This window comes from Pieris napi, chromosome 23 (genome assembly GCF_905475465.1).
Source record: "Pieris napi chromosome 23, ilPieNapi1.2, whole genome shotgun sequence".
Taxonomy (NCBI): Eukaryota; Metazoa; Arthropoda; class Insecta; order Lepidoptera; family Pieridae; genus Pieris; species Pieris napi.
This window is the reverse complement of record NC_062256.1, coordinates 8,565,055-8,592,538: the sequence shown is the minus strand read 5'-3', so window position 1 is coordinate 8,592,538 and position 27,484 is coordinate 8,565,055. Positions and strand designations below refer to the sequence as shown.

The 27,484-nt window shown below is 35.2% G+C and overlaps 1 protein-coding gene across 3 annotated transcripts in view; it reads left to right on the top strand.

The window, feature by feature from the left end:
- The window catches only part of LOC125061489 (paired box protein Pax-6-like), a 70,159-nt gene extending 51,257 nt beyond the window's left edge, over positions 1 to 18,902 (top strand). For 2 of the 3 annotated variants that reach the window (XM_047666961.1, XM_047666960.1), the window contains exons 4-6: positions 15,028 to 15,309; positions 16,820 to 17,004; positions 17,565 to 18,902. In XM_047666961.1, the coding sequence (XP_047522917.1) occupies positions 15,028 to 15,309; positions 16,820 to 17,004; positions 17,565 to 18,089 (992 nt within the window). In that variant the 3' untranslated portion in view covers positions 18,090 to 18,902. The remainder of the gene's footprint in view (positions 1 to 15,027; positions 15,310 to 16,819; positions 17,005 to 17,564) is intronic. The other variant, XM_047666962.1, reaches the window with a different exon arrangement.
- The last annotated feature ends 8,582 nt before the right edge of the window (positions 18,903 to 27,484 follow it).

Below are 27,484 nucleotides of genomic sequence, written 5' to 3'. Positions count from 1 at the left end.
TCAGATAGTAAATTTTGTAGAATTACATCAGGGTTGGCTTTCTGTAGAACAGAAACGTGATGCAGAGGTCCAAGACTTGATAACGATTTTCCTGAAACGGTTGGTCAGACATATGACGTTAGGAATGGCATTCTTTATAGGAAGGTTGTAAGAAACAAGATTATATCATGGCTGCCAGTCGTCCCTCGCTCCCTAATATGGACTTTGATTAATCACGTTCATAACGAGTTACAACATCTGGGTGGTGACAAAACACTGGACAAACTGTACGAACAGTACTGGTTCCCTCAGATGTCCAAGTGTGTTAGAAAATTTATTGATTCTTGCATTGTCTGCAAGGCATCAAAAGGTCCCTCAGGTGCTCAGCCTGTGCGGCTACATTCTATTCCAAAAGCTCCGGTACCGTGGCACACGATTCATATAGACTTCACCGGCAAACTAAGTGGAAAAAGTGACCGTAAGGAATATTGTTCAGTAATTATTGATGCGTTCACTAAATACGTATTATTAGAGCACACCTCATCATTAGACGCAGCTAGTGCGGTTCAAGCCGTTAAAAGTGCCGTTTGCCTTTTTGGAGCACCTAAGCGCATAATAGCTGATCAAGGCAGGTGTTACATTAGCCAGGATTTCAAGAACTTTTGTTCAGAACATAACATTAAGCTGCATTTTATAGCAACTGGCTCCAGCAAGGCAAACGGGCAAGTCGAGCGTGTGATGCGCACTTTGAAAAGTTTGCTAACGATTATCGAAAACGATCCCAATAAAGCGTGGCGTGACGAGTTAGGTAATGTGCAATTAGCGCTTAATAGTACTAGGTCTACAGTCACCAAATTTACGCCAACTGAACTCATGTTCGGTATCCGTTCTCAACCTCTAGGTATGTCGAGAATTAGGTGTTCAAGTCCAGATTCAGAACAAGAATAGCGAATTCACGTAGAGTCAGCTAGGCAAGATGCGTCTCTTAACATACAAAGGGCAGCCGCATCCGATACTTTACGATTTAACCAGGGTCGAGCTACTATCAAGCCATTTTCTAAAGGCGATTTCGTATTCATCAAAAGTTGTGAACGCAACCAAACCAAGTTAGATAGGAAGTTTAGGGGTCCTTATGTAATAATCGCAGTATTAGATAATGACCGTTACGAGTTGAAAAGCATAACCGGTTCACATCGTACTTTTAAATACGCGCACGAGAACTTGCGTCCAGTACCTCGGGGTCATGACGGGTTAGTTGAAATATCTACTAGTTTGATGACTGAAGAAGAGGCCATGACGGCGCCGAACGATGTTGAACTCGATAATAGTCACCTCGACAGACCGAATGTTTGTGATATATATTGACTGCAGGCTCCGATACACTGTCCGCAGGATCAGACACGCTTACAGTGGAGTCTGATACCCTAAGTAACATTTCAGATCGCGAAATCGTTGAGCATTAGGTCCGAATTCACGCAGAGCAAGACAGTCCGTAACTTATAGGTATGTGTAATCTGTAAGCGCTGAAGTTTACTTAACTATGTTGGCACGATTAGTGAGATGAGTCATTGAATAACGTGGTGTGTGTGTGTGTGTGTGTGTGTGAAGGTGGTCGAAAGGATAATGTCGTCCGGGCCATGCAGCTGATAGCGGCTGGTCGTAGGGACACATTCATCCGGTCCAACCTTAAGTGTTCGTTGGTCGAAAGGATAATGTCGTCCGGGCCACGCAGCTGATAGCGGCTGGTCGAAGGGACACATTCATCCGGTCCAACCGTAAGTGTTCATTGGTCGAAAGGATAATGTCGTCCGGGCCACGCAGCTGATAGCGGCTGGTCGAAAGGACACACCCGTCCGGTCCAATCTTAGGTGTTAATTGGTCGAAGGGACAGTGTCGTCCGGTCCATGCACGAGTGGCTGGTCGAAAGGACACACCCGTCCGGTCCAATCTTAGGTGTTAATTGGTCGAAGGGACAGTGTCGTCCGGTCCATGCACGAGTGGCTGGTCGAAAGGACACACCCGTCCGGTCCAATCTTAGGTGTTAATTGGTCGAAGGGACAGTGTCGTCCGGTCCATGCACGAGTGGCTGGTCGAAAGGACACACTCGTCCGGTCCAAATTGATACTGTGAGTATGTTTGTTAGATAAAGAGTGTAATGTTTGTTAAGTGATTAGAAAACGGTGCCGTCCGGTCCATGAGTGGTCGAAAGGACACACGCTTTTTTTATTCTGATAGTCATAGTTGTATGACAGTAGCATTACGTCTAGTAGTCATAGCTTGTCAGGTTGGGCGAGCGGGTAGATTTACTGACACCTGTCCGATTGATTGTGTCACTGTTACAGGACTGCAATCTGATGCGCCCGAGGACGGTCGAAAGTCAGTCCGGCCGTGACGGCGCATTCCTAGCGCCATGTTAAGAAATACTGCAAATATTGGAACGAGATTTGACAGTTGTCAAGTCTGGCGGAGCGTCGTATCGATGGTCAGCGCGGCCATGTTGAATCGTTGGGAGTTTTTCGAACGTCAACGGCGAGCGCACCACGTCTGCGACGAATCGCTTTTGTTCTAAATAATCTGGTGTCTTTTTGTTACAAAACTAATTGAAAGTGCTTGTTTAAGAGATTTCCTAATGAATAGTAAATAGATTTTGAGTTTGGTGACCAACATTAAAATTATTAAGACATGGCTGATTCTAATAATGAAGGGCATCCGCCCATAGATATATAAAATTTAGATTATTATCCCCTTCAATTAATCAGACTAGTTAGACATATAATTATCGAAACTCTTTCGTCTCTCTGTCAAATCGTATTTATGAAAAGGGAAAGATGAATAGTTAGAATGGCGCAATAAGACTGGCATAGTTTCTATAAGAATATCTCTTGTCTTATCATTTGTTAAAGAATCAAAACCTGTTGCGTATTTTAAGTCTTTTTTCTAGAGCTAGAAACGCAACGGGGGTTCGGACGTTGGAACTTCAATATCGCCCTGTATTTTGAGTTAAAGCCACGAGCTAAGATGGGGCAGACAACCCCAAGATGGGGCAGAGAGCGTCCACAGAGAGTCTCCATCACATTCGGTCTTAAGCCTCGTATTTCACCTCACTCTAAGTCTTTCCAGCTCTCTTTGCCCCATCTTCAACTGTACGACGCCAGTTTTCCGACGGCTATTTCTTCCGCTTTTTTGACGCGTTCCACTCAAACTTTCTCTACAAACTCTTCAGAATAGCCTATCCATTTCCACTTGCGTCACTTGATTTGCTGGCTAATCAGGGTTTCTCGGCAGCGCTTCCAAAGTTGCTCGTTAGAGAGCTTCTCCGGCCAGTAGATACCCAGAATACTGCATAAACAGCGGTTGACGAAGACCTGTAGCCGATTATCTTACTTTGGATGCTTGATTTTCAATTGAGGTATTATTGAAATAGCTTTCAAAGAAAGCTTTAAGCTACCGATTCATTCCCACTAACTAGTCACTAACTCTTTTTTTAACGCTAGATCTCCTTTCTAAATCTTATCCTAAAATACACACACAAATTTATTCTTACTCTGTCATAACATTTTCTGTGTAATATGTGTGTAAGTGATAAAAAGTATGCTCTATTATACGGATTCATAAATCAAATGTCAAAGGTGTTACAAAAGCTGTTAATCACGTTGGCACGTCTGTTAATTTGCCCGTTCATTGCTAATTGAAATGGGGAAGTGCGCGGGCGCAGCTCAGTAGGGCCCCCTGTCGGCAAACACCTTTTTACGAGTCCCACTCCACGGGTGCCGCCTGATTGCCTTCTTGTATTATGCTAGCCATTTATTTAGTTCACTCATGTGTCGGTATATATTCCTGGAAAGTTATTTACTTATTTACATTTTTATACAATTAAAAAAGTAACACTTATAAAAACTGTTGCGCAAGTAAAACTACCCAGGTAATAAGAAATTTTAAAATAAATAAAGTTAATATAAAAATTTACAACTAAATCATTAACTAGCGAATGAATTTATTGTAATTTATTACCGCTTAAACTTATTTGATAAAACTATTACTACTAGACCAGTATTGGCCTAGTGGCTTTAGCGTGCGACTCTCATCCCTGAGGTCGTAGATTCGAACCCCGGCTGTGCAGTAATGGACTTTCTTTCTATGTACGCATTTAACATTCGCTCGAACGGTAAAGTAAAAAATCGTGAGGAAACCGGCATCTCTTAGTACACAGTCGACGGCGTATGTCAAGCACAGATGGCTGATCACCTACTTGCCTCTTACATTGACTAATGATGATGAAACAGATACAGAAATCAAAGGCCAAAACCTATAAAGGTTGTAGCGCCACTGATTTATTTTATTTATTACTACTAGAAATGTTGACAAAATTCAATTGTTAGATAGTTTTAACTTCTCTGCATAATATATACATATATAATCCTAGGACCAGGACAGGGAATAAAGCACACAGCGAGCAGCCTTATTTTTGTATTAAGGTTCTCTATACAACCTGAATCCTAAAGATTTTGCTGTGAAGAAACTATCCTTTATCATCACAGCGCGATATTAATTTGAAAGAGATAAATGTCATTATTAACGAAATCTACTGTAGTGGCATTGCGTATAATTTAGGGAAATTACACACCTACGCGTTTAGCTTATCGGCAACTATAAACATCTTATCAACAATCTTGGTGAACAAGCCTTATAATTTATTATAATAGATTAAAATTTAAATATTTTGAAGTTAATTTTGTTTAAACAAAATTGAATTCAAAAACCTAGCCCTTTGTTTGTTTTAAACCCTTAATTATGAAAAAGGCATTGCTTTCCATTTTTAAAGAGTTTAGACCTATATGCAATTGTTTCTCTTTTGTTTTACTTAAAATTTGCTGAAAATTTGTATAATTTTGATAAGTCTGGAAATAAAGGAAGGAGCTGAAGTTTATAAAGTCCATTGGTATCATTTGCGTCTGCTGTAGTATCTAGTTATGGGACAGGCACATTTCTGCGTCTATATTTATTTATTTAGAAGTCCTAGAACAATATGTATGCTTAAAATATACAAGAAAACTTCGTCACAAATTTTACACTCCATCAATTATATTAAACCATCAAAATTTCAAAATAGCAATGAACCACAAGCAAACAGGAATATTATTGTAAAATATATCAATATTTTCTTTAATGGTAGTAATTCAGTTGTAAGAGCGAGATAGCCTCAATGGATTATTAACATGATAGTGATAGGTCAAATCTTTAAAGTGAAATGATTAAATCCAGGAAGAAAACCCCGAACCTCAAGACAGGTCAGACATAATGACCCTAATCAAATTTATCAGAGAGTCGGCTTAAACAAATAAATTCATTCCGAGCCATTAGGCACAAGATCCGTCTGTTAATGTCTCAATTTAGAAGCGAACGTAAATCTTCGGAGGCGTGACAATTACTGTTACTATCCAATACAAACAAAAAGGTTTTCCGTCAATTATCGATAAATTAACCCGATTAAACACTATGGCGTCGGCGCCGGAGCTTATCTTCGGACATGCCACGCTTTTAGGCAGGTACTTCTAACAAGGTTTTTATTACCGACGAAATTCAGCAAAAATTGGGAAGATAGTGTCCGGAAGGAATGTTCTAAATTTAAATTGGCTATGGGAGTGATAAGGGACCATCCGTAAATTTTGACGACATTTTTGCCATTAAATTCTATCTACCTGAGCGATTCTATTAAAAATATAACAACAAAGAATCGCGAATATATCAGCCACTGTTTAAGCTATCGCGGAATATGGTTAAAATTATTATTAAGAAGATCCACAGCGCAAAATCACCTGCATCATGAGCATACCCCACATTCATCACCACTTTTACACCATCACACATGACAGCCAAATTAGATATTACTTAGTTTTTCCCTTATGTAAATGTTTGAACCTTTTTGTAAATATTATGACCATCTTTGGCTATATTTTTAGTGTAATTGTTTGTTTTTGTATATAATTTTTGTCAGCAGTAAGATTACGATATAAATACTTTACTTTTTTCGGCAGCGCTTCCAAAGTTGCTCGTTAGAGATCTTCTCGGGACAGTAGATACCCAGAATACTGCATAAACAGCGGTTGACGAAGACTTGTAGCCGATTATCTTACTTTAGATGCTTAATTTTCAATTGACATATTATTGAAAAAGCTTTAAGCTACCGACAAATTAGCGGCATTCCCACTAACTAGTGACTAACTCTTTTTTGAGTAATTCTTAATCTTATCCTAAAGTAATTGTTTGTTTTTGTATATAATTTTTGTTAGCTGTAGGATTACGATATAAATACTTTACTTTTTAAAATTAACATAATTAATTTAAAAAACATTAAACACCTAAATTTATATTTATATTTTTAAAAAGTTTAAACAGTGTTGATGTTCTATGTGCACAACTATCTCTTGCACGTATAGTGTAGGCAAACTTTACAGAAAGAACACCTTATTGTCTATAAGATGATCTCTAGATTTCAGATCAAGAACCAAATAGTGTGGTACCGCTACTGGATTAGTATTAGGTATAGTTTCATTGTGGGAAAATCTATCTTCGATTCATTAAAATACTAGTGGAACCAGCTGCCCACTGAAGTATTTCCGAACCAATTCGACTTAGGGTCTTCAAGAACAAACCGATTCTTAAAAGGCCGGCCACGCACTCGCGATCCCTCGGACATTGAGTGCCCATAGGCAACGGTAATACCTAACATCAAACGACGTATGGTTATATGTTCTATATAAAAAAAGAAAATACCTATTATTAAAAGGCCGGCAACGCACTCGCGAGCGCTCTGGCATTGTAAGTGTCCATGGGCGGTATCACTTAACATCAGCTAAGCCTCCTGCCCGTATGCTCCCTGTTTTATATAAAAAAAAGAAAAGACCGATTATTAAAAGGACGGCAACGCACTCGCGAGCCTTCTGGCATTGAGAGCCTCCTGCCTGTTTGCCCCTTGTTCTATATTTAAAAAAAGAATCGAAAATTTTAATAGACATAGAGCGTTGTGACTAATCATGATAAAACGACTTTAGACAAATTGCGTGGGCATGACTAAGCATTTAGAATCTGAGTTGATCCCAAATCATTAAAAGAACAATTATAGATATCGTGGTTCCCACCTGCAACCTGTTGTTGGATAATGATCTTTTTCAAAACAAACACTTAGATATACTTAGCGTGGTATCAAAATAATTATTTAATACTTAATTTGAATTTAGAACATTGGAGGTGTTCACGGATTTTATTTATGTGAAATAATAAATGTTAATAGGCTAACTATTGATTATTACTACAAAGAATTATCCATCAAAATAATTCTTTAATACTTAATTTGAATTTAGAACATTGGAGGTGTATTATACTGTTATTGATCTGCAATAATAAATGTTAATAGGCTTACTACTGATTATTACTACAAAGAATTATCCATCAAAATAATTATTTAATACTTAATTTGAAATAAGAACATTGAACAGGTGTTGTGTACTGTATTTATTAATGAGCATAAAAGTTAATAGGCAAGCTATGGATTGCGAATTCCTGCATATAATAATGTCTTGGAGACTAAACAATTAGCATTCATATTTTACTTTAATACTTTTTAGTGAACTATAAAAGCATATTATTTTACTAAAGAATTTATTCTTCATAGGACTCGGCTGAGGGATTTCATTTTATAATATAAAAGAATTTATACATTATATATTGTTTATAATAGTACCTAATAATAGGTAATATAGAATAATTATTATAATAATTAATTAATTAATTATATTATTATAATTATAATTATTATACTAGCTGACCCGGCAAACATTTGCTTTGCTTTGTATATTATTTCTAAGAATATTTTTTTTTAGTTCAATAAAAATAACTATCTACAATAATAATAAGTAGGGGTTGTATGTATTTTTGTATTCTGTATCATAAAAAAATTGTGGGGTGGTCACCCCTTATCACTTACGGGTTTGTAATATAGATAGTAGCCGATTCTCAGACATACTGAATATGCAAATAAAAATCCATAAGAATCGGTCGAGCCGTTTCGGAGGAGTATGGGAACGAACATTGAGACACGCGAATTTTATATATAGAGACTATACCTCTATATAATATATTCAATGAGGCGAACGTAAACAGAAGCAACGTTTGTTTATAAGGAAATCTCATTTAACTAAAGTACGCAAGTGTAAAATAAAAAGCGGAATTTAAAGTAAAAAGTGAAGAATCCAAAGCCTCCAACGACAAGATTGCTTACATTTTCGATTATGCCTCGTTACGGAACAAAACCGATTTAACTGTTTTATATACAGTTTTTTGTTAGATATTAATAACGCGTTGCTAAACTAAACCTTTTTATGGCTTTTTAACTATTTGGGATAATGGTAAACTGATTTAAAGGAGTATTTTATTTCTAAGCTATCAAAGATCGATATATTTTGTAAGATTTTGTTTTTTTTTTTGATAAATTGACATTATAAGCACAAACTATAGTCGTATTTTTAATTAGACGAAGTCAACTGACGTTTACGGTGTTGTCAGTTTTTAATGAAATAAAAATAATTGTGACAAAGTGAATGATTGAAAAATCTCCTGAATTAATGATCGGTGATGGCACTAGTCACCACGTCGCGCTTTGTAATAAGCCGTCAAAAAACTGATTGTAGTTACATACTACTAGTACCTAACTTATATCAGAGCAGTTTTACACAATTTTAAAATATAAATAATATTATTTTATAGTTTTAAATGATTAACTATTCACATTCATCTCATTGAACAAGAACTGAACGTATCACTATTACTTTAAATATGGCAACATTATTTTACAAAGTGACATTAGCTACTGTCAGTTGGCTTCGTCTAATTAAAAATACGACTATAGTATAAAAATCTTAAACATCAAATTCGCTGAATATGGTCAAAAGGAAGAACCAGCTTCTTCCTTTTGACGGTTTGTCGAATTGTCAATCTCCAACGTATTACTGCGTAACCAAGCAGATCTGTTTGGTTCTCTCTCTCTACGCAGAGACATTGCGTCTCTTTGCGTTTGCTACAAAGTGTATTATGGTGAGTGTTCTGAAGAACTCTCGAAGTCTTGAGTGTTCTAGAATCGACTCCTGGTGGGGTCTTCCCTGAGAGGTACAACCTCGAAATATTCAAACTTAGAGTGTACTTCTCCCTCATAGGCCGGCAACGCACCCACTAAAATGGGTGTTCATAGGCGATGATTGCCCTTTATGGGAGTTCCGTGGGCTCTTATTTATAAATTAAGGGGTCCTATTATATAAAAAAACATCAACACTATATTTAATGACTATGTTTTATGTCTGTGTTTAAATTTGTATTACTTTTTACATATTATGTATCAAGTATTATTCTACTAGCTCCCTACTTTTAACTACTAGCACTAGGAATACCAAAAATCTATAAATTATTTATTTATAAAAGCTTGCCAACGTTCGGCACTCTGATACATTGGTATAATTAAAATAGAATACAATATTTAATGTCATAAGCATTTATAGGCAAACATAAACACGAAGAGATAAAAAAATGTATGTATGTAAAGGGAAATTCATTTAAAAGTGTGAGGGAAGCAACTATGAATATCCAGTTATTCGCTTAACATTATTAACGCTGAACTACAAGCCTTCATGAGCAGTGTTGGCCTAATGGCTTCAGCGTGCGACTCTTATATCTGAGGTCGTAGGTTCGAGCCCCGGCTGTGCACCTATGCACTTTCTTTCTATGTGCGCATTTAACATTCGTTCGAACGGTGGAAAACATCGTGAGGAAACCGAAATGTCTTAGACCCAAACAGTCGACGGCGTGTTGACACTGGAGGCTGATCACCTACTTGATTTATATAGTCCTACTTGCAAGAATAAACTATTTCATTTCATTTCATTTCATTTCATTTAAAAATGATCATGAAACAGATTCAGAAATCTGGACCAAGACCTAAAGAGGTTGTAGCGCCACTGATTAATTTCTATGCCTACATGGACAGAAATTGACTATTTTCTGGACAGATGTGATCAATAAGTATATTCTACGAAACGTTTAACAGCAATTTTCATGTATATTTTTTATTACCCGATTAAGAGGTTTTCCGTTGGCTTTTAACCGGACGACCATTCAAAGCCTTTTCTATGGAGGCATCACCGATTACGAAGTCAACAAATTGTGAAGCACTTTTTTGTTATTTCGACGTGCTAACAATGAACAGAGGCGCGCAACTGATCATTACCATTATGCTATAAAAGGCTTTGTGTTTTGGGTAAATTATAACAGGTAGGCTTTGTGTTTTACTCGAGAGCACAATGGGGCTTCATTACTAACCGTGACCACATTAAATGTGAGACGCCATTTTCTTATGTGTAAGACCGTGTACGGTCATCGTGGTGCTTTATATAAGAGGATTTTTGACTCTATATTAACCACGCGTACAACAATAGACAAGCGAAATAATGATATGTCAATTGCTATGAAACGAATGACTGTAGTGTTAAAGAGCCTGCGTCCGATTATACTCTCGGGGTGTAACTCCCATGATTTATGAAATCGTAACGCTTATAAAAGAAAGACTGAGTGAGAAAAATGTACAGCCTTGGCTCAGACCGTATTCAACGAAGAGCGATTCGAATCGTCAACGATCAGTCACTTTTCGTGCGGCTTGATCCCTTGATGGCTTGAAGGTTTGAGCTCTACGCAACGTAGAGATGTGGGGTCTCTCTGCATCTTCTACCAATTTTACCATGGAGAGTGTTCTGAGGAGTTGTTCGGTCTAATACCTGAACAAAACAAAAACAAAAATCAAAACAAAATTTTCTTTCTTAAGCAAATAGTCTTAAATCTAGGTTTAGGTTTAAGAATAACTTTATTTCTCACAAGAATTGCATACAAAATTCACTTACTGAGAAACACATATTTAAAACTAAGATTAGAAATTAGAGCGCACAGATGTAGGTACATATATAAAATAACAAAACAGAACAGCACCAAAAATGTGGGTAGTTATATAAACATAAACGTATGTACTATATTTTAGTACATACGTTTTAAGTTCGAGAACCTGTGTTAGGGATGAACGCTCTTTCCTATATGTTAATACTTAATCTACTTAACAAAGCAAAAATGTGTAGATACTTAAATAGGTAATTAATTAAATAACATACTTTAAAAACCCAACATCTGGTGGATGTTGATATTCAATCGAATACCTGCAGCTGAGTTTCATTCTCGGACGTTAAGGCAGAATACAAAATATCATCCGTATCACCTCGACGTCCGTCGTTCCACAACTGATCGTTTTTGAGGCAGTTTTAGCCGCGCACCACTGCTATGTGGAATCAACTGCCCACTGAAGTATTTCCGAACCAATTCGACTTCAAGTCCTTCAAGAAAAAATCGTACCAATTCCTGAAAGGCCGGCAACGCGCTTGTGAGCCTCCTTGCAATGGTATTACTTAGCACCCGTTAGCTATTACAAAAAAAAAATAGATGCGACCTTTAGAATATCTTCACACTTCTTTCCGAACATTACAACGTTTCTAACATTTAAGTCAGTTATTAATATAATAATAGTAACAGGTTTGCAATTATTATTACCATTCGAACAAAAACACCTAAATGCGCTATTTATCGTAATTACTCAAAATGTCGTAAAGACAATTTGCTGCTATTTACACAAAATAGACATATTCCGTCTACTGATTACCATTGGTACTTGTTACCGACAATTAAGCCAACAATTACATCGACTTTCGATTCTATTTGACGCTGAACACGAACAATACGTAGAATTCATTAGTTAACTATTAATAGAATTGAAAATTTAAGAACTGGAACTGCATACATATTTTTCTCGATGTACTGCCCTGCTATTGTGTCCAGGAACTTTTTTTTCATCCTTATATTTTAAAAAGATATATTTAATATCATCGTCGTCAGTCGTGTTACGCGTCTCGCGAGATACGGTACACATGTAATATTATTGTTTACAATATTCATGGGCGAGCCGGGCGCAATTGCTCACGAGACCCGTTCTTTGATATTTGTTTACCTCCTTCACATATTTAATAATTTTGTCGCAGAACCGTTCCAGGCACGGTGTGGGTTTTGTTAACATGTCATGTAGGTGGTTACGGTCTACTGTCATCCGTGTTTCTTGCTCCAGGTCCTGCCTGGACGGTGAAAGTATAGGCAATATACATGTACATGTTCTACAGTTTCTTTGCTATTAATAATACTAATGAGCTATTGAATGGATTTTTGAGTTTGATAATAATAAAGTCTGTTTATTTGCACTTATTATATTAGGATAAAGACAATTACGAAACCCCTTCTCAGGTGAAGGTATCCACCAAATTTTTTTCTAAACCTTAATTGATAAGTACTAAGATAAACCTAGATTTTTTAAACAATATTTAAACCTCTAAAGTATTTCCGAACCAATTCGACTTAGGGTCCTTCAAGAAATGAGCGTGCAAGTGTGTTGCCGGCCTTTTATGTTTATAAAAGGCCGGCAACGCACTTGCGAGCCTTCTGGTAATGTGAGTGTCCATGGGTGGCAGTATAACTTAACATCAAGTGAGCCTCCTGCCCGTTTGCTTCCTATTACATAAAAACAAGTATAATGCTACTTTGTTAGTTTTAATAAAAACAATTGAAGCACTCTATTCGTTGCTTCAAGTAATTTTTCATTATTGAAAAACTATGGTAAAGTTTATCTAAAGTATCTGATTTTCCTATTACAATTTACCCCGCAGCGAGTAAAAACCTCTGTAATTGCAACAATTACGACAAAAACCTAATACTTATTACAAGTCGAGTGCTCAGTAGCTTTACAACGAATTCTACGACAATTACAAACGGACAGCCTATTATTAATGTATACATATTACTCGAAGTATTTCCTGAAAATTACATGGGATGGCTGCCAAGGTTGTATTGGCACGCACGCGATCACGCATCTTAACAGAGTAGAAACCTCCACGACTGTTTATGCATTGCCTGATTAGTGAACTGTATTTCCTTATATAGACGAAATACTTTATAATCATTATTAGGTATATAAGGCGGATTTTGTAACATATTATTCATTATTATTACAATTTTTTTAAACATCTATGTGTTCATTTATTGATTATTAAACAGGTATATGTGTTATAGTAATTTAAATAACTAAAAGTTGTATTATACAAGATGAAGTTTAATATTTATTACTATTTATTTATTGGTATTCACTGTAAGGTGATTTTTAGAGTACAATTATAATACGATACGTCTTTATATCCCTTGTAATAGTAGGTCAATTGCGACTAATAAAAAAGACACTGCCACAGGGAAAATTTTAAATTAAATTTCATGTATGCTTTAATATAGTACAATAATTCAGGTATATGTCAATAATTTATAGACAACTTAAGGTTTTTAAAGTCAGGAAAATCAAAATTTTTGTATGGCGCAGCCCGTACATACCTACATCCACCAATATTTAAGCCTTGCCTTCTTTAAGCTATTGCGGAATACGGCTAAGGAGTAATAAGAATAAATGCGACTTCGACGAAAAAAATAAATAAAATAATAAATTAAAAATTCATCTTAAAAAATCTCAAAATACATATAAACTGTTATAGGTTTAACTTTCCTTAGAAAGTTAGATTAATAAATCTAAAATTAAGACCGATTTTCTAGATCACGAACACAGCAAATAGTGTATTTATACCCCACAGCAAGTCTAACAGGGCAAATACCATCAAGTATTAAAAATATTGCATTCAAGTACAAAACCGAGGCAGACTAGTTCTTTAATGGCAAACGATTTAAACGCGACCACTGACGCTTCAGCTCAAACGCGTTTGCTGATAATTATCACAACAAGAAATAGACGAGAAAACTGCAATTATGCATTAGTTACCCGATGACTTGAAGCAGGAAATAATTTTTTAATAACATATTATTATACTGCATGGATTTATGCCAATATATTATAAATAAAATTAATTAAAGTACAATGTTAGCCTAGTGGCTTCAGCGTGCGATTCTCATCCCTGAGGTCGTAGGTTCAATCCCCGGCTGCGCACCAATGGACTTTCTTTCTATGTGCGCATTTATTCTCTCAAACGATGAACAACAGCGTGTAGACCCAAAAAGTCGAGGGCGTGCGTCAGGAGGCTGATCAACTACTTGCCTATTAGATTGACAAATGATCATGAAACAGATACACACATCTGAAGCCCAGACCTAAAAAAGTTGTCACGCCACTGATTTATTTTTGTATTTTATGTTAGATAAAGTTCTGTAAAATGTACGAATTGTTTGTTCTAAGAGAATGAAAAGATAATGTTGTGTTAACAATTCAAAATAAATCACTCCAATGTTTCTAAGGAATCAGTCTCAATTTAGGAATTGTAGCTATCAAGCTGTAGTATTTTAGTAATATATTTTGATTATATATTAACACTTCATAAGATAAATTAGGGATGCAACGGAAGGCCTTGTCTCTAACAAGCCTTCTGTCTGCCCCTTGCTATGTAAAAATAATTATAATAAATGTCTAAGGAATAAAAAACCAACATACATTACTATGTGCCCTTCACGCAAATGTAGAAAAAAAAATATGTTCATCATGGACCATATAACTGGTATCATTTATTCCACGTCATTAAATTTGATTCGGTAGACATCCCTACTCATCGGTAGAGAAGACAGTGGCTGTAGGCCGAGAGAAAAAGCCGGCGTAAAACACAAATCATCAAACAACACTTATTCTAAAACAAATATCGCAAATTAATTAGAAGTAGCCTGTCTAGCACTAGTCCCAGGCCCTTTTATCAACTAGATAATCGTTAACTTTATAGTAAGCCTTTTTACACAGCTTTTCTTTAATACATTTCTTAAATTTATTAAAAGGTAAAGATAAAAGAGCCTCTGGGATTTTAAAGAGTATCCCTTTTCCCATGACACAGTGATAGACAATTTTTGTATTGACGAGTCTAATTCGATGATATTTGTTCCCAGGTGTATGTACGAACGCGACAGCGCCTAGCGTATCTTCAATCAATAGAATTCTAAGAAACCGGGCTGCTGAACGTGCTGCTGCGGAGTTTGCGAGGGCTGCTGGCTACGGGTTGTATGCTGCCCCTCCGCCGTACGGCAGCTTCCCGTGGGGCGGAAGCGGTGGGGTGTGGCCGCATGGTGGCTTGCCTCTCCCACCAGGTGTAGCTGCACCGTCGGTAGGCGTGCCTCATCCAGATGCGATGAAACAAGGCTTCTTATCATCAACGGGGAGAGGACTTATTGGTAAGTGTTTTTAGTGTATTTTTTTTTTTATATTAGTACATTGAATTTTCAGTTAGTATAATCAGTAGATGTAGATGGAATATTGTCTCTGGAATATTATTATTTAGATGTGATTTAGCAAAGGATTTTGTATAAAATAAAAAAAGTGCGTGCGTACAAAGTGAAGTGAAACTTCTTTGGCGAACTAATTTTATTCTTGTTCATATTTATACAAATTTAAAACTTTAGAGGGAGGGAAAAAGGAAGATATGTTAGGAATTTAATTTTCATTTAAATAAGTGTCGAAATTAATACAATTTTTTTAAATTTATTTCTTCGATAGTAAAAACACGTGGCATTTTAATTTACAATTCGTCATTTGAATTTCAATAAATTATTTTGCATTAAATATAAAATACTAATCTATATATATAAAAGAAAGTCGTGTTTGTTACAACACTTATAACTCGAGAACGGCTAGACGGATTGCCATGGTTTTTGATTTGTTGGATTTGTTTCCGTCCAGAATAGCAGAATACATCTTAAAAACAATGAAAACTCGTTACGTGTAATGAAAACTTAATCATTTCAATAAATGCTGATTTGTTTATTACATGTCAAACATTTGTTGTCCAATCCTGTAAAATAGTGTAACAACTATTTTTTTTTTTTTGGAGCTTATGGCCTGGTTGCTGACCTTTAAGCCACAACTTTATTTTTTTCTGAAGACATCATGTGTCCGTTCAGAAATTTATTTTTTGTAAAATGTCTACAAAGTTCAGGTACTGTTATATTTGTTTGTTTTAGACATTTTCGAAAATTATTGATTAATTATTTAATTTTTATTTCCCGAAAATTATACCTAAGATTTATTCTACAGTAAAAACATAAAATCATCGGAAAGGAACGGAATTAAGGGAATAAAAAATCAGTTGGTAAAGGTTATAAGATTAAGGAAAAAAAATCTACAGGTTAACAAAAGTGTAAATGTATTTTTATAGGTTGTCTATGATTTTATGTTTTCATCATCATTCATCATAATAAAATACTTTTTTGTTTCTATCTATATAAATATATTATTTTGTATCATTGTCTTACGTTCAGCAAAGCCTAAATTAGTTCAGCTAAAAAGTAACACGACATTCATTGACTGTTAGGCGGTACGAAGTTCGCCGGGTCAGCTAGTATTTCATAAATTCTCGTAACGAAATTTTAATTTTCAAAATAGAATTTCTATAAGGTAATTCAGCCTTCTCACCCTCTCAATCGGTCTCAATCACTCTCTCCCTTTACTTGGACAAAAACGCTGCACATCTTCGTGACGTGTTTCATCCGTAAAAAATTTACCCTCATTCGCCTAAAGGAGTTACACTTCAAAAATAGTTGTACGGTATCTATTCATTTGATTTGTTCCTAATTACAAAAGTGATTCAAGATAGGAACCATTTCTATAGCTTAGAAATCAAAATTTCAATCCGAAGTTCGTTGCTTATTTATTTTATTATACATTTATTTTTTTATTTTTTTATAGATGTCGACGGAGACGACTCGGGCTCTTTAGACGGTGAACAACCAAAGTTTAGACGAAATAGAACCACATTTAGTCCAGATCAATTAGAAGAACTTGAAAAGGAGTTTGAGAAATCGCATTACCCTTGCGTGTCTACGAGGGAGAGGCTCGCTTCTAAAACATCTCTTTCTGAGGCACGTGTACAGGTAATTACTCAATTTTTATTATTATTAGTATATTTATTGTTGTAGCAGTATTTTTATAATTATAAATCAATTTTGGGTACTTATTTATTAACGCCACCGCGGCAAAAATTATGGTTACGATTAAGAAATCCGTATTGGCTATCATGTTTTTAGCATGAAAAATCGATTAGCACCGAAAACAGTTATTTAAATAAAATATGAATAAACTAACCTAACCAAACAATACGGATTTCTAAATCGTTAGTAAGTACCCAATTTTGTAGTAGGTAGTAGTAGACTTTATATATTCACCCGATTTTTGATTTCGATTTGTGTCTTTTGCGTTTCTATGCGAATTAAGTTAACAATTTACCGTATAATTCCAATAAAAGTCTATGATAATAATATTTAATTTAAATCACTTTTGTACTAAATATGAGTACTTATTAAAAATGTTTCCATGTTTCTGGTAAGCAGAGAAAAACCCATCACTTATTAAAATGTAAAGCCTTAGCTATAATTAGTATCTATCAAAAAGTGAGTACCGAATACTAATCACGTTTATTTACCGTTACTGACAGGTTTGGTTTTCCAACAGACGAGCCAAGTGGAGGCGCCACCAGCGCATGAACCTCCTCAAGCGCGGTGGCGGCTCACCTTCGCACCGCCTCCCACACTCACCCTCCCGTTCCCGATCGCGTTCTTTGTCCCCGACGCGTATATACCACGCACCACAAATGGGCGGAGAGAATAGCGCGTTCAAGGCCCTCTCACACGACGCTAACGCCATGAAGGCTCTATCCCACGCTCAGTTCGAGACGAACGCGCTCAAGGCGCTATCCCAGCAGACGTTTGATTTCAAACCACACCCTGGATTGGAGAGCAGCGCGTTCAAAGCATTTGTACCCAACTCCGCGGCGGCCTTGCTCGCTGCGCAGTCCATGCAATTGTCCAGATACGAGTCTGATTCAGATGAAGAGATAAATGTGCATGATGAGAGCGAGGACGAAGGTGTAAAGCAAAAAAAGGCTAGGTCGAGATCGACCAGTCCCTGTCGACAGAGGTCTAACGATTTGCCCCTACAATTAACGAAGCATGATCGTTGATTTGTAATTATTAATTAATTGTAAATTTATGTAAATATGTAGATACTGAGCTAATTAATGTACAAGATCAAATTTAGTTTGCACAAATTATTTAATATGCAGTTTGTTATTTTGTAATCGAAAAGATAGTAAATATATTGATTTTAAACGACTTCAAAATGGAAATGGTTCTTAATATGAGATCTTTTTGATGTTTCCCTGTTGCGTGACAAACCATTGGTTAAAGAATTATTTTTCTATGTTAAACATCGATTAAAAAATTGTAATCTTTGTTTTCCTTTGAGTTCGTTCCCGTACACAAATTGTTGAAGTCGAACTGATAAATACGTAGTATTAAGAAATAAGTGGGTTATAAATTTTGTAATTTAGAAATTATTTAAAGATCAAAGACACAAAAATTCACGTCACCGTTTAGATTATTAAAATTATTGTTGAACACTGTATATTTTTGCTTTAATGGTTCCTAGAGAGGTATAAAAACCTCCTTAGAGGGTATATAAAATAAAAGATGGCGCACTTCCCTTTACTGTCTATTGGCAAAGCAAAACGATTCGCCTGTATTTGATTGGACTAAAGCTAACCAATCACAATAGAGCGACATGCGTCATCTTTTGTTTATATACTTCTCGATCAACGAATAGCTTAGTTCGCTGACTTTTAACTGCCACTTCATAATAGCTGTTAAAGTCAGCTTCTTTATATAGTTAATTACACATGTAAATTATTTATTAAATAGAAAATTTTAATGTAAATATATAGTGATAATTAAATGGGTACCTATTAAATATTTTAATAAATATTAATTGAATTTTATATGGCTTTTATTTGGATTTTCTGATTTTATAATGTACGCCTGTTTCCCAGACTACACTTACTTCTTATTCTTCCAATACATCACTGGGTAATGGGTATATCACCATCCACTCATATTTTAACTAAGGTATTCTAAAATAAATGCAATCTTCAACCGCTGTACCGATAGTTAGGAGTGTGTCAAGATTGATGGTATAGTGGATCATACATATAACTATATATAGATAATATAACATTTAGATGTGTATCCCTCTATAATCTCAGACTACATTCAAGTCTCCTAGATACAAGAAAATTTTAAGTCTAGAAATTTTAGTCAGAGTATCATAATATCTATCTATCATAATGACCAGAGCAGTATTGGGAGAGTCGCTTCAGCGTGCGATGTGCACCGGTGGACTTTCTATATGTGCATTTTACAACCACTCGGGAAATTGTGAGAAAACCGAAACCGAAAACCTTAGACTCAAGATACTTACGGCAAGTGTCGGGCACAAAAGGCTGACAACTACTTACCTCTTAGTAAAAGCAAATGATCAAGTTACTAAAAAATATGAACAAAATGTATGGGGTCTATTTAATTGATATTTTTAAGGCATTTAGAGTCGCTAGAAAACGTGCATAAGGTAAAATATATAAATTATATCTAAGCAATAATTAAACAATTACCACGTCTTATCGTTTAATAAATCCATGAGCTTATGTGATACCATTGTCGAGCTTTAATGCCATATTAAATTGAGCTTCCTGAGCTTTAGATAGCTTAATTTTGTAACATCGATTATAAATGATGTATTTTAGAGGAAGCGGTAGTAAAACTACAAAAAGTATTAAATGACTATGGCTTGTGGACCTGAGGACAAAACTTCAAATTACCAGCCAGTATATATTGATAACGAGCCGTTCAACTCAGTTAAGTAGGTATGACTCTGGATACCAAACTCCGAAGGAGGTTTTTGGTAAAAAGTTAAGAATAATTGAATCTTCTAAGGCATTCAACGATAACTGTACAAAATAAATTATTAATCTACAAACAAGACCTGATCCTTGTATGGAGTTATGGTTGTGAGTAGTTTTATTTGACACTGTATGGTTCCTGAGTCATCGGAGTGCTTTAAATAATAGATTTTTGTTTTACTCTATATTAACCACGCGTATAACAATAGAATATGAGCGAAATAATGAAGTGTTAATTGCTATGAAACCAATGACTGCAAAACAGTCGAAGAGAGTGCCTGCGTCTGGCTATACTCTCGGGGCGTAACTCCGACTAATTAGGAAATCGTCACGCTTATAAAATAAAGCCTGAGTGAGAAAAATGTACAGCCTTGGCTCGTACAGACACTTTCTTATGTTGAATATTCTTATTAGTAAATTGTATTAGATCTATGTTACTTACTAGCTGACCTGGCAAACGTCGCTTTGTCAAGTATATAATTTATAATAAAAAATAGGGGATGATCGTAGAGGGGTGAAAATTAGGGGTTGTATGTATTTTTTAATGCTGTATCATAAAAAAAATATCAAAAAATTAAAAAAAAAAATTAGGAGGTCGACTACCCATAACATTTAGGGGGATGAAAAATAGATGTTGTCCGATTCTCAGACATACCCAATATGCACACAAAATTTCATGAGAATCGGTCAAGCCGTTTCGGAGGAGTTTAACTACAAACACCGCGACACGAGAATTTTATATATTAGATTAGTCTTAAGTTAGGCTCGTAATGTTCCATGATGTCTTCTTCTCTGTCTGTTCTGTCTTCTTCTTTTTTCACTTACCACTATAATATATAGGTCTTTTCTACACGTTTTAACTATAAAAACCACTGAACTGAAAACTGTCCAGTTAGCAAGTTCAATATATCGTTTAACCTCGACAAATAAATAGCATTATATTATGTAATCATGAATCTGCTACACGTTAACATGCGCATTGCTGTTGACGCGCTTCAGAAAGCCTACAGATGCGAGATAATTATGAAGCATTACCCAATTATATAACGGCCTATTAAAATAATAATCTAGAACACATCTAGAGAAGATAGTTCCAAATTCCACCCGTATCACCCACCGGACGTCCGCCGTTCCACAACTATGCGTTTTTAAAGGCAGTTTTAGCCGCACACCACCACTTTGTGGAACCAGCTGCCCACAGAAGTATTTCCGAACCAATTCGACTTAGAATCCTTCAAGCAAAGAGCGTACCTATTCTTAAAAGGCCGGCAACGCATTCGCGAGCCCTCTGGCGTTAAGAGTGTCCATGGGCGGCGGTATCACTTAACATCAGGTGAGCCTCCTGCCGTTTGCCCCCTGTTCTATTAAAAAAAAATGAAAAAAAAATAGTGCCTTTGAGACCTGAGTATGCACAGTTTTTATATCCTAGGAAAACAAGAGCCAAGAATTAGCAAAGTGAATTATTTTAATTCAATTATGTACGTATAATGTGTTAAACAATAAATCATATTATTATTTGTATTTTAATTCACGTTCACATTCAAGAGCAGTGTTGGCCTAGTGGCTTCAGCGTGCGAATCTCATCCCTGACGTCATCCCCAGCTGTGCATCAATGGACTTTCTTTCTATGTGCGCATTTAACATTCCCTTGAACGGCGAAGGTAAACATCGTTTGAAAACCGACATGTCTCAGACTCAAAGGTCGATGACGTGTGTATCACTGGAGGCTGATCACCTCAGAATCACCTATGAAATGATCATGAAACAGATTCAGAAATCTGAGGCCCAGACCTAAAGAGGTTGTAGCGCCACTGATTTATTTTTATTTTTATTCACGCACGTCCATTTGGCGGTACCAGATTTGTTGGTAAGTATTGCTGAAGTCAGCCTATTATCTATTACCATCACTTTGCATACACTACGTCCATGTTTAACTTCAAACGTCTCTGAATAAAAAACGTGACAGATTTTGACATATAGGTCATAGTATAGTGCTTTTCATGAAAGAAGTCCCGCGGTGATTTTTGGAACTAAATTTGACAGGTCGGCAATGTTGTCATTCGTCGATGTTATCAAGTTCGTTTGTTGTGGTAGATTTTTGTGAAATTTTAACTAGCTTAGTGCATTTTAAAGATTGATTACAATGCCAAAAGTTGTAAAAAGTTCGGCTCGAGAAATGATATTAAAGGTGAAAGAGTTCTGTGAAGCGGAACATAAGAATCAAGGTGTTTTAATACCACTAAACAATGTTCGGATGAGAGTTGCCGCCATAACAGGTACTTTTTAGAGTTGCCATTTAATAATTTTTTGCTGTATTGATGGGACTTTTATGATATAAATTCGTTTTTGCGACAAAATTGAACAAATACATAACGTAATGAAACTAGGTAACTGAAATTAAAACATATATTACATATTACATAAGAATTATAAACTTAAAGTTAAAATTATTTTTAATTGTTCATAATTTAATTGCAGGTGTGTCAGAGAAAACTGTAACAAGAATTACAAACGAAGGTATAACAGCGGCGTGTACTTCGAAAAAAATTGTAACCCAACAATTATGCAATAAAACTCTGAATAAAAAATTGTATTGCTTTTCATTACCCTATTTTCTCATCTTTTCCCTGTAAGTAGGTTTAACACCGCTAATATAAGTAAATAAAAATATACTTTTTACATAAAAGAAATATTGTTTCATCGAAGTATGCAGAAAATAATATTATTTTATAAATTACATCTGCTAAATGTAATTTATCAAATAATATTATTTTAAATAAAATAGGTAAATTTTTTACTCATAAATGGCGACACTACGTTATGCGATTGCAGCGCCGCGTCTGGGGGACTTCTTTCATGAAAAGGACTATACGTGCTAACTCTCATTTCGGAATAAAATAAAAATAAAATATGTTTATTAAGGAACATAAGATACATGTATCACTTATTCTACGTCATTAAATTTGAATTTGTAGGCATCCCTACTCATCGGCAAAGAAGACAGAGGGTGTAGGCCGAGAGAAAAAGCCGGCGTAAAAAACTCTCGGTACTCTTTTAAAATATCAAATCATCAAACAACACTTATTTTAAAACAAATATCGCAAATTAATTAGAAGTAGCCTGTCTAGCACTAGTCCCAGGCCCTTTTATCAACTAGATAAATCACTCATCATTTCGGTTCAGTTTTTTAATACAGGAGCAAACGGGCGCTTACCTGAAGGTAAGTGATACTGCCCATGGACGCTCACACTGCCAGAAGGCATGCAAGTGCGTTGCCGGAATTGGTACGCTCTACGCTAAGTCGAATTGGTTTGGAAATACATACTTCAGTGGGCAGTTTCCACATGGTGTGTTCTTTGTCAATCAGCACGTTCAGAGACAAACCTGCGTATTTTTACCACAAAATCTACTATTACTTGCCAATCAAAGACGCAAAAACTATTTGGGTACAGTATACGTTATACTTGTAAGTCTTCACACATACAATCACATATCTCGTAGGTTATGGCGGCTTCAAAAACAAGTGAACATCTGCCACGCAAAAAGGAAGATATAAATTGATTGACAATTACAGCCTTTCACATCCTATACACATCATAAATTCACAGTTTGTAACAACGCAGCTATTATCTTTTTTCACGTATCCTGATTTGTTCCCGGATATCGACAATCATTTCGGTGAAAGTCAAATATGGAACAAGGAGCGTTTTATGTGCTTTTCATACAAAATTTGGATTATGTGTTGACGCTTTCTTTTATTTATTTATGTATTAAAGTTCGCTGGAGCAGTGTTGGCAGGGGCTTCAGCGTGCGACTCCCATACCTGAGGTCGTAGGTTCGATCCCCGGCTGTGCACCAATGGACTTTCTATGTGCGCATTTAACATTTGCTCGAACGGTGAAGGAAGACATCGTGTGAAACCGACATGTCCTAGACCCAAAAAGTCGAGGGCGTGTGTCAGGCACTGGAGGCTGATTACCTACTTGCCTATTAGATTTAAAAAATGATCATGAAACTGATTCAAAAATCTGGCAACCTGTCCTATGCTGATACAGAAAATATTCTTAATGTGCAAAAATAGTTTCATTATAAATTGTTATATCTAGAAATTACTAGCTGACCCGGTAAACGTCGTTTTGCCATATAGGTATATTATTTCTAGGATTTTTTTTGTTCAATAAAAATCACTATCGCCTATATTAAAAAATAGGGGTTGAAAGTAGAGGGTTGACAACTAAGGGTTGTATGTATTTTTGTATGCTGTATTATAAAAAAAAGTTTTATCAAAAATATAAAAATTAAGGGGTGGGACCACTCTTAATATTATTAAGGGAGATGTAAAATAGATGTTGTCCGATTCTCAGACTTACTGAATATGCAAAAAAAAATTCATAAGAATCGATCGAGCCGTTGCGGAGGAGTATGGGAACGAACATTGTGACACGAGAATTTTATATATTAGATTGTCAAGTACAGTTAACATGTCAAAAGACACTCACAACACAGGGAATCCTAGTGTCCCCCAAACTAACTTTATTTTACCTAAGTATCCTATTATTTGTATAATAAAGTTTTTCTTTCTAGGAAAACACCGGATTAGGTTATTAGATAGGCACCTAATCAGTTATTTAAAATTAATCAGCCCACTACCGAATACGACAATCTCTGGTAATGTTTTCTTTGCGATTCGGTTATATTCGCGAAGAAATCGAATGAGAAAATTTATTTTAAAACAATAATAATCCTAATCCTAACTGGATCCACCGTCACCTATATGAGATTCAGTATGTTCATTGGATATTTTTTTGAAGTTATACTTCTTGAAAAATCTTCTTATGAAAAATTGATGAGAATGAAATTTTACGATGCGCGCGCACCGTGACACAAAATTAACAGAATGAAGTTGCCCACGGAAGATGCTACGGCATTGGACATAATTTAAAAACAACATTCGCACAATAATAGAATTTATGTTACACTTAATGTAAGAGAATAATAATATATATTTATTTAATTTTTCAAATGTAAACTGAACTTTATTGACTATAATGACTCCTTTTCCAGACTTTGATTATTTAATTGTAATTAATTATTTGCAAGCAATCAAAAACTATTTTTAATAATGCCAAAGAAGTATAACTTCTTACGCGCGTACATCAGTACACGCACACTTTTTAGTATAGATAAGTAGCTTCTCAGTTTTTTGTTCCTTTCGTCTCGTGCCTTTGTTTCCGGATTCATCAGAATGTTTGCATTCATTGGTACATTAAATTGTACATATATGTCGGAGCAATGGCGCTGGTATCAGATGCCATTTTCATTATAATTTAATAAAATTAAAGTCAAATTCGTTCAAAACAGTTACATGGTTTATTCTAATTGCCAATATTGGCAAAGTCTATGAAATTACTTCAGACTATTAAATAGTCGTATATATTGATATATAAGACTCAAAAATCATACTATAGCAATGCATTTCTCGAAGTAAAAAAATAGATATATATAATGGAAATAAATATTTTATAAATGGAATTTAATTGAAGAACCACGGCCAAGACTGAGAGTTTAAATTTTTGCCTAGAAATTCAGAGAGACAACGGTACATGAATTCAAATACAAATACAAAAGTCTATTAAAACTAAGCTTTTCTATAGAAAGTTAAAAAGAATTGTGAACAATATATAAAAAATAAATCATTGCTAGTAATTGAATTCCATACAATAATGGGTGTGAAATATTTAAAATATAGATGAATGGTATCATTAACAAATTGCCGGTGGTGAAAAGTGGTCTGCAATCTGCGCAAGCGCAAAGGCCTTATTCTGATTTATTAATGTTACTAACGCAAATGTCGGGAGATATATTTTCTTAGAAAGTTAGTATATGTTTTAATAAAAATATCGTTTTTCTACGGGATAATCTATTAGGTACCTTGTCTAAAAAGAAATAGCAGACCACGTAGAATGTATAAAAAAATGGAAACTTATAAGGTATAAGTTTTACCTAACTTACTTACCTAAACAATATTTGATATGACTATATTTTTTCATATAATATGTATTTGTATATTTTCATATATGTTACAGGAGCCAAACGGGCAGGAGGCTCATCTGATATTAAGTGATACCGCCCATGGACACTCACACTGTCGAAAGGTTCGCAAGTGCGTTGCCGGGCGAATTTTTACGTTTTTTTTCTTGAAGGACCCTAAGTCGAATTGGTTCGGAAATACTTCAGTGGGTTCCTTATCTGCCTCAAGAAACGCTTAGTTGTGGAACGGACGTCAAGGTGATACGGATGGTATTTTGTATTCAAGTCAAAGCCGTCCGATGATGAAACTCAGCTGCAGGTCCGAACAACTCCTCTGAACACTCCATAGTAAATGCGGTAGAAGATGCAGACATGTATACGAATCGTTCCTCATTATGAAGTGAAGTGAAGTGTGAAGCATTAAACGCATTAATGCTTCATGGACCATGTCATTCGTAATTTCAATATTAAGTTTTAGTTGCAATTTCAAAGCGTAATTGGGTTGACAATTGATATTTTAAGTTTCTTATAGACTTCTAGCGGCAAGTCTACCATGATTAGGTTATCTCTGCCCCATAAATCTGCCATTCAGCAGCCCAAAAGCCACATAAAAGCAAACATTGTATTCAGAATAATGTCGTCTCAAGATAAAGTTGTAGTGTCGTGATAGCCGCGGAGTGTGGATGCGTGTACGTGCTCCGATCCAATAACAATAAATTTTGTAGGCCGTTTGAAGCGCCGAGACATGCTCGCAATCGCCTATTGGACATACAAATTGTAATAACATGTATCGGTTTACTTTAAAGTTTTATTAAAAATCTTAATTTAATCTATTTATTTATAATAGCTTGCCAACTAATACATTGGTAAAGAAAAAATAAAGTAAAGAAAAATTAAATACAATATTTAATGTGATAAGATTTTATAGGTAAAGGATATAAATTACAATTATTTTTGAAGTTATTAAATTTTTACACCGTCACAAAAAACCGACACGCTGAAGTTAGCTATAGTCAATATTTTAGTTTTTTTCTGTTGTTAGTGACGTTTTTTCTACAACGTTAAATTAGGCCAAAGATAAAATTTTTGAAAAGGTTTTATCTTGTTACGCCAAAGAAGTATAACTACTAACGCGTGTACATACGTACACACGTTTTTTTTTAAATAAAAAATTAAGGAAATTTGACTTCAAAGTGTGTAGTCTAGTCGACAAGTTGAAAATGGAACAAAATAGAGATACTGCTCTTAAAATTATGTGCGATAAAATAAACAAAAGTTGAATATTTGTTTATAACAAATTGGTAAGTTAATAAACAATAGAATTGTTAATTAAAAAAAAAAAATTTCTGTTACTTTATAGAAGACTGTCAATTATGATTTTTAGGAAAAAAAAAATTTCTTAACTAATTATTTAAACAATAGAAAATTAAAAAAAACGATTATAAACAATTAAAAATTGTTATTAAGGAAAAAATTGAAAGAAAAAAATGCCATTTTTTTTTCTTCTTTAATGGTCTATAACTTTTGCAATTTTTTATGTGCTAATACACGCTTTTAGCACATTTTTCTAGACGTCATTCCGGATCCAATGAGCT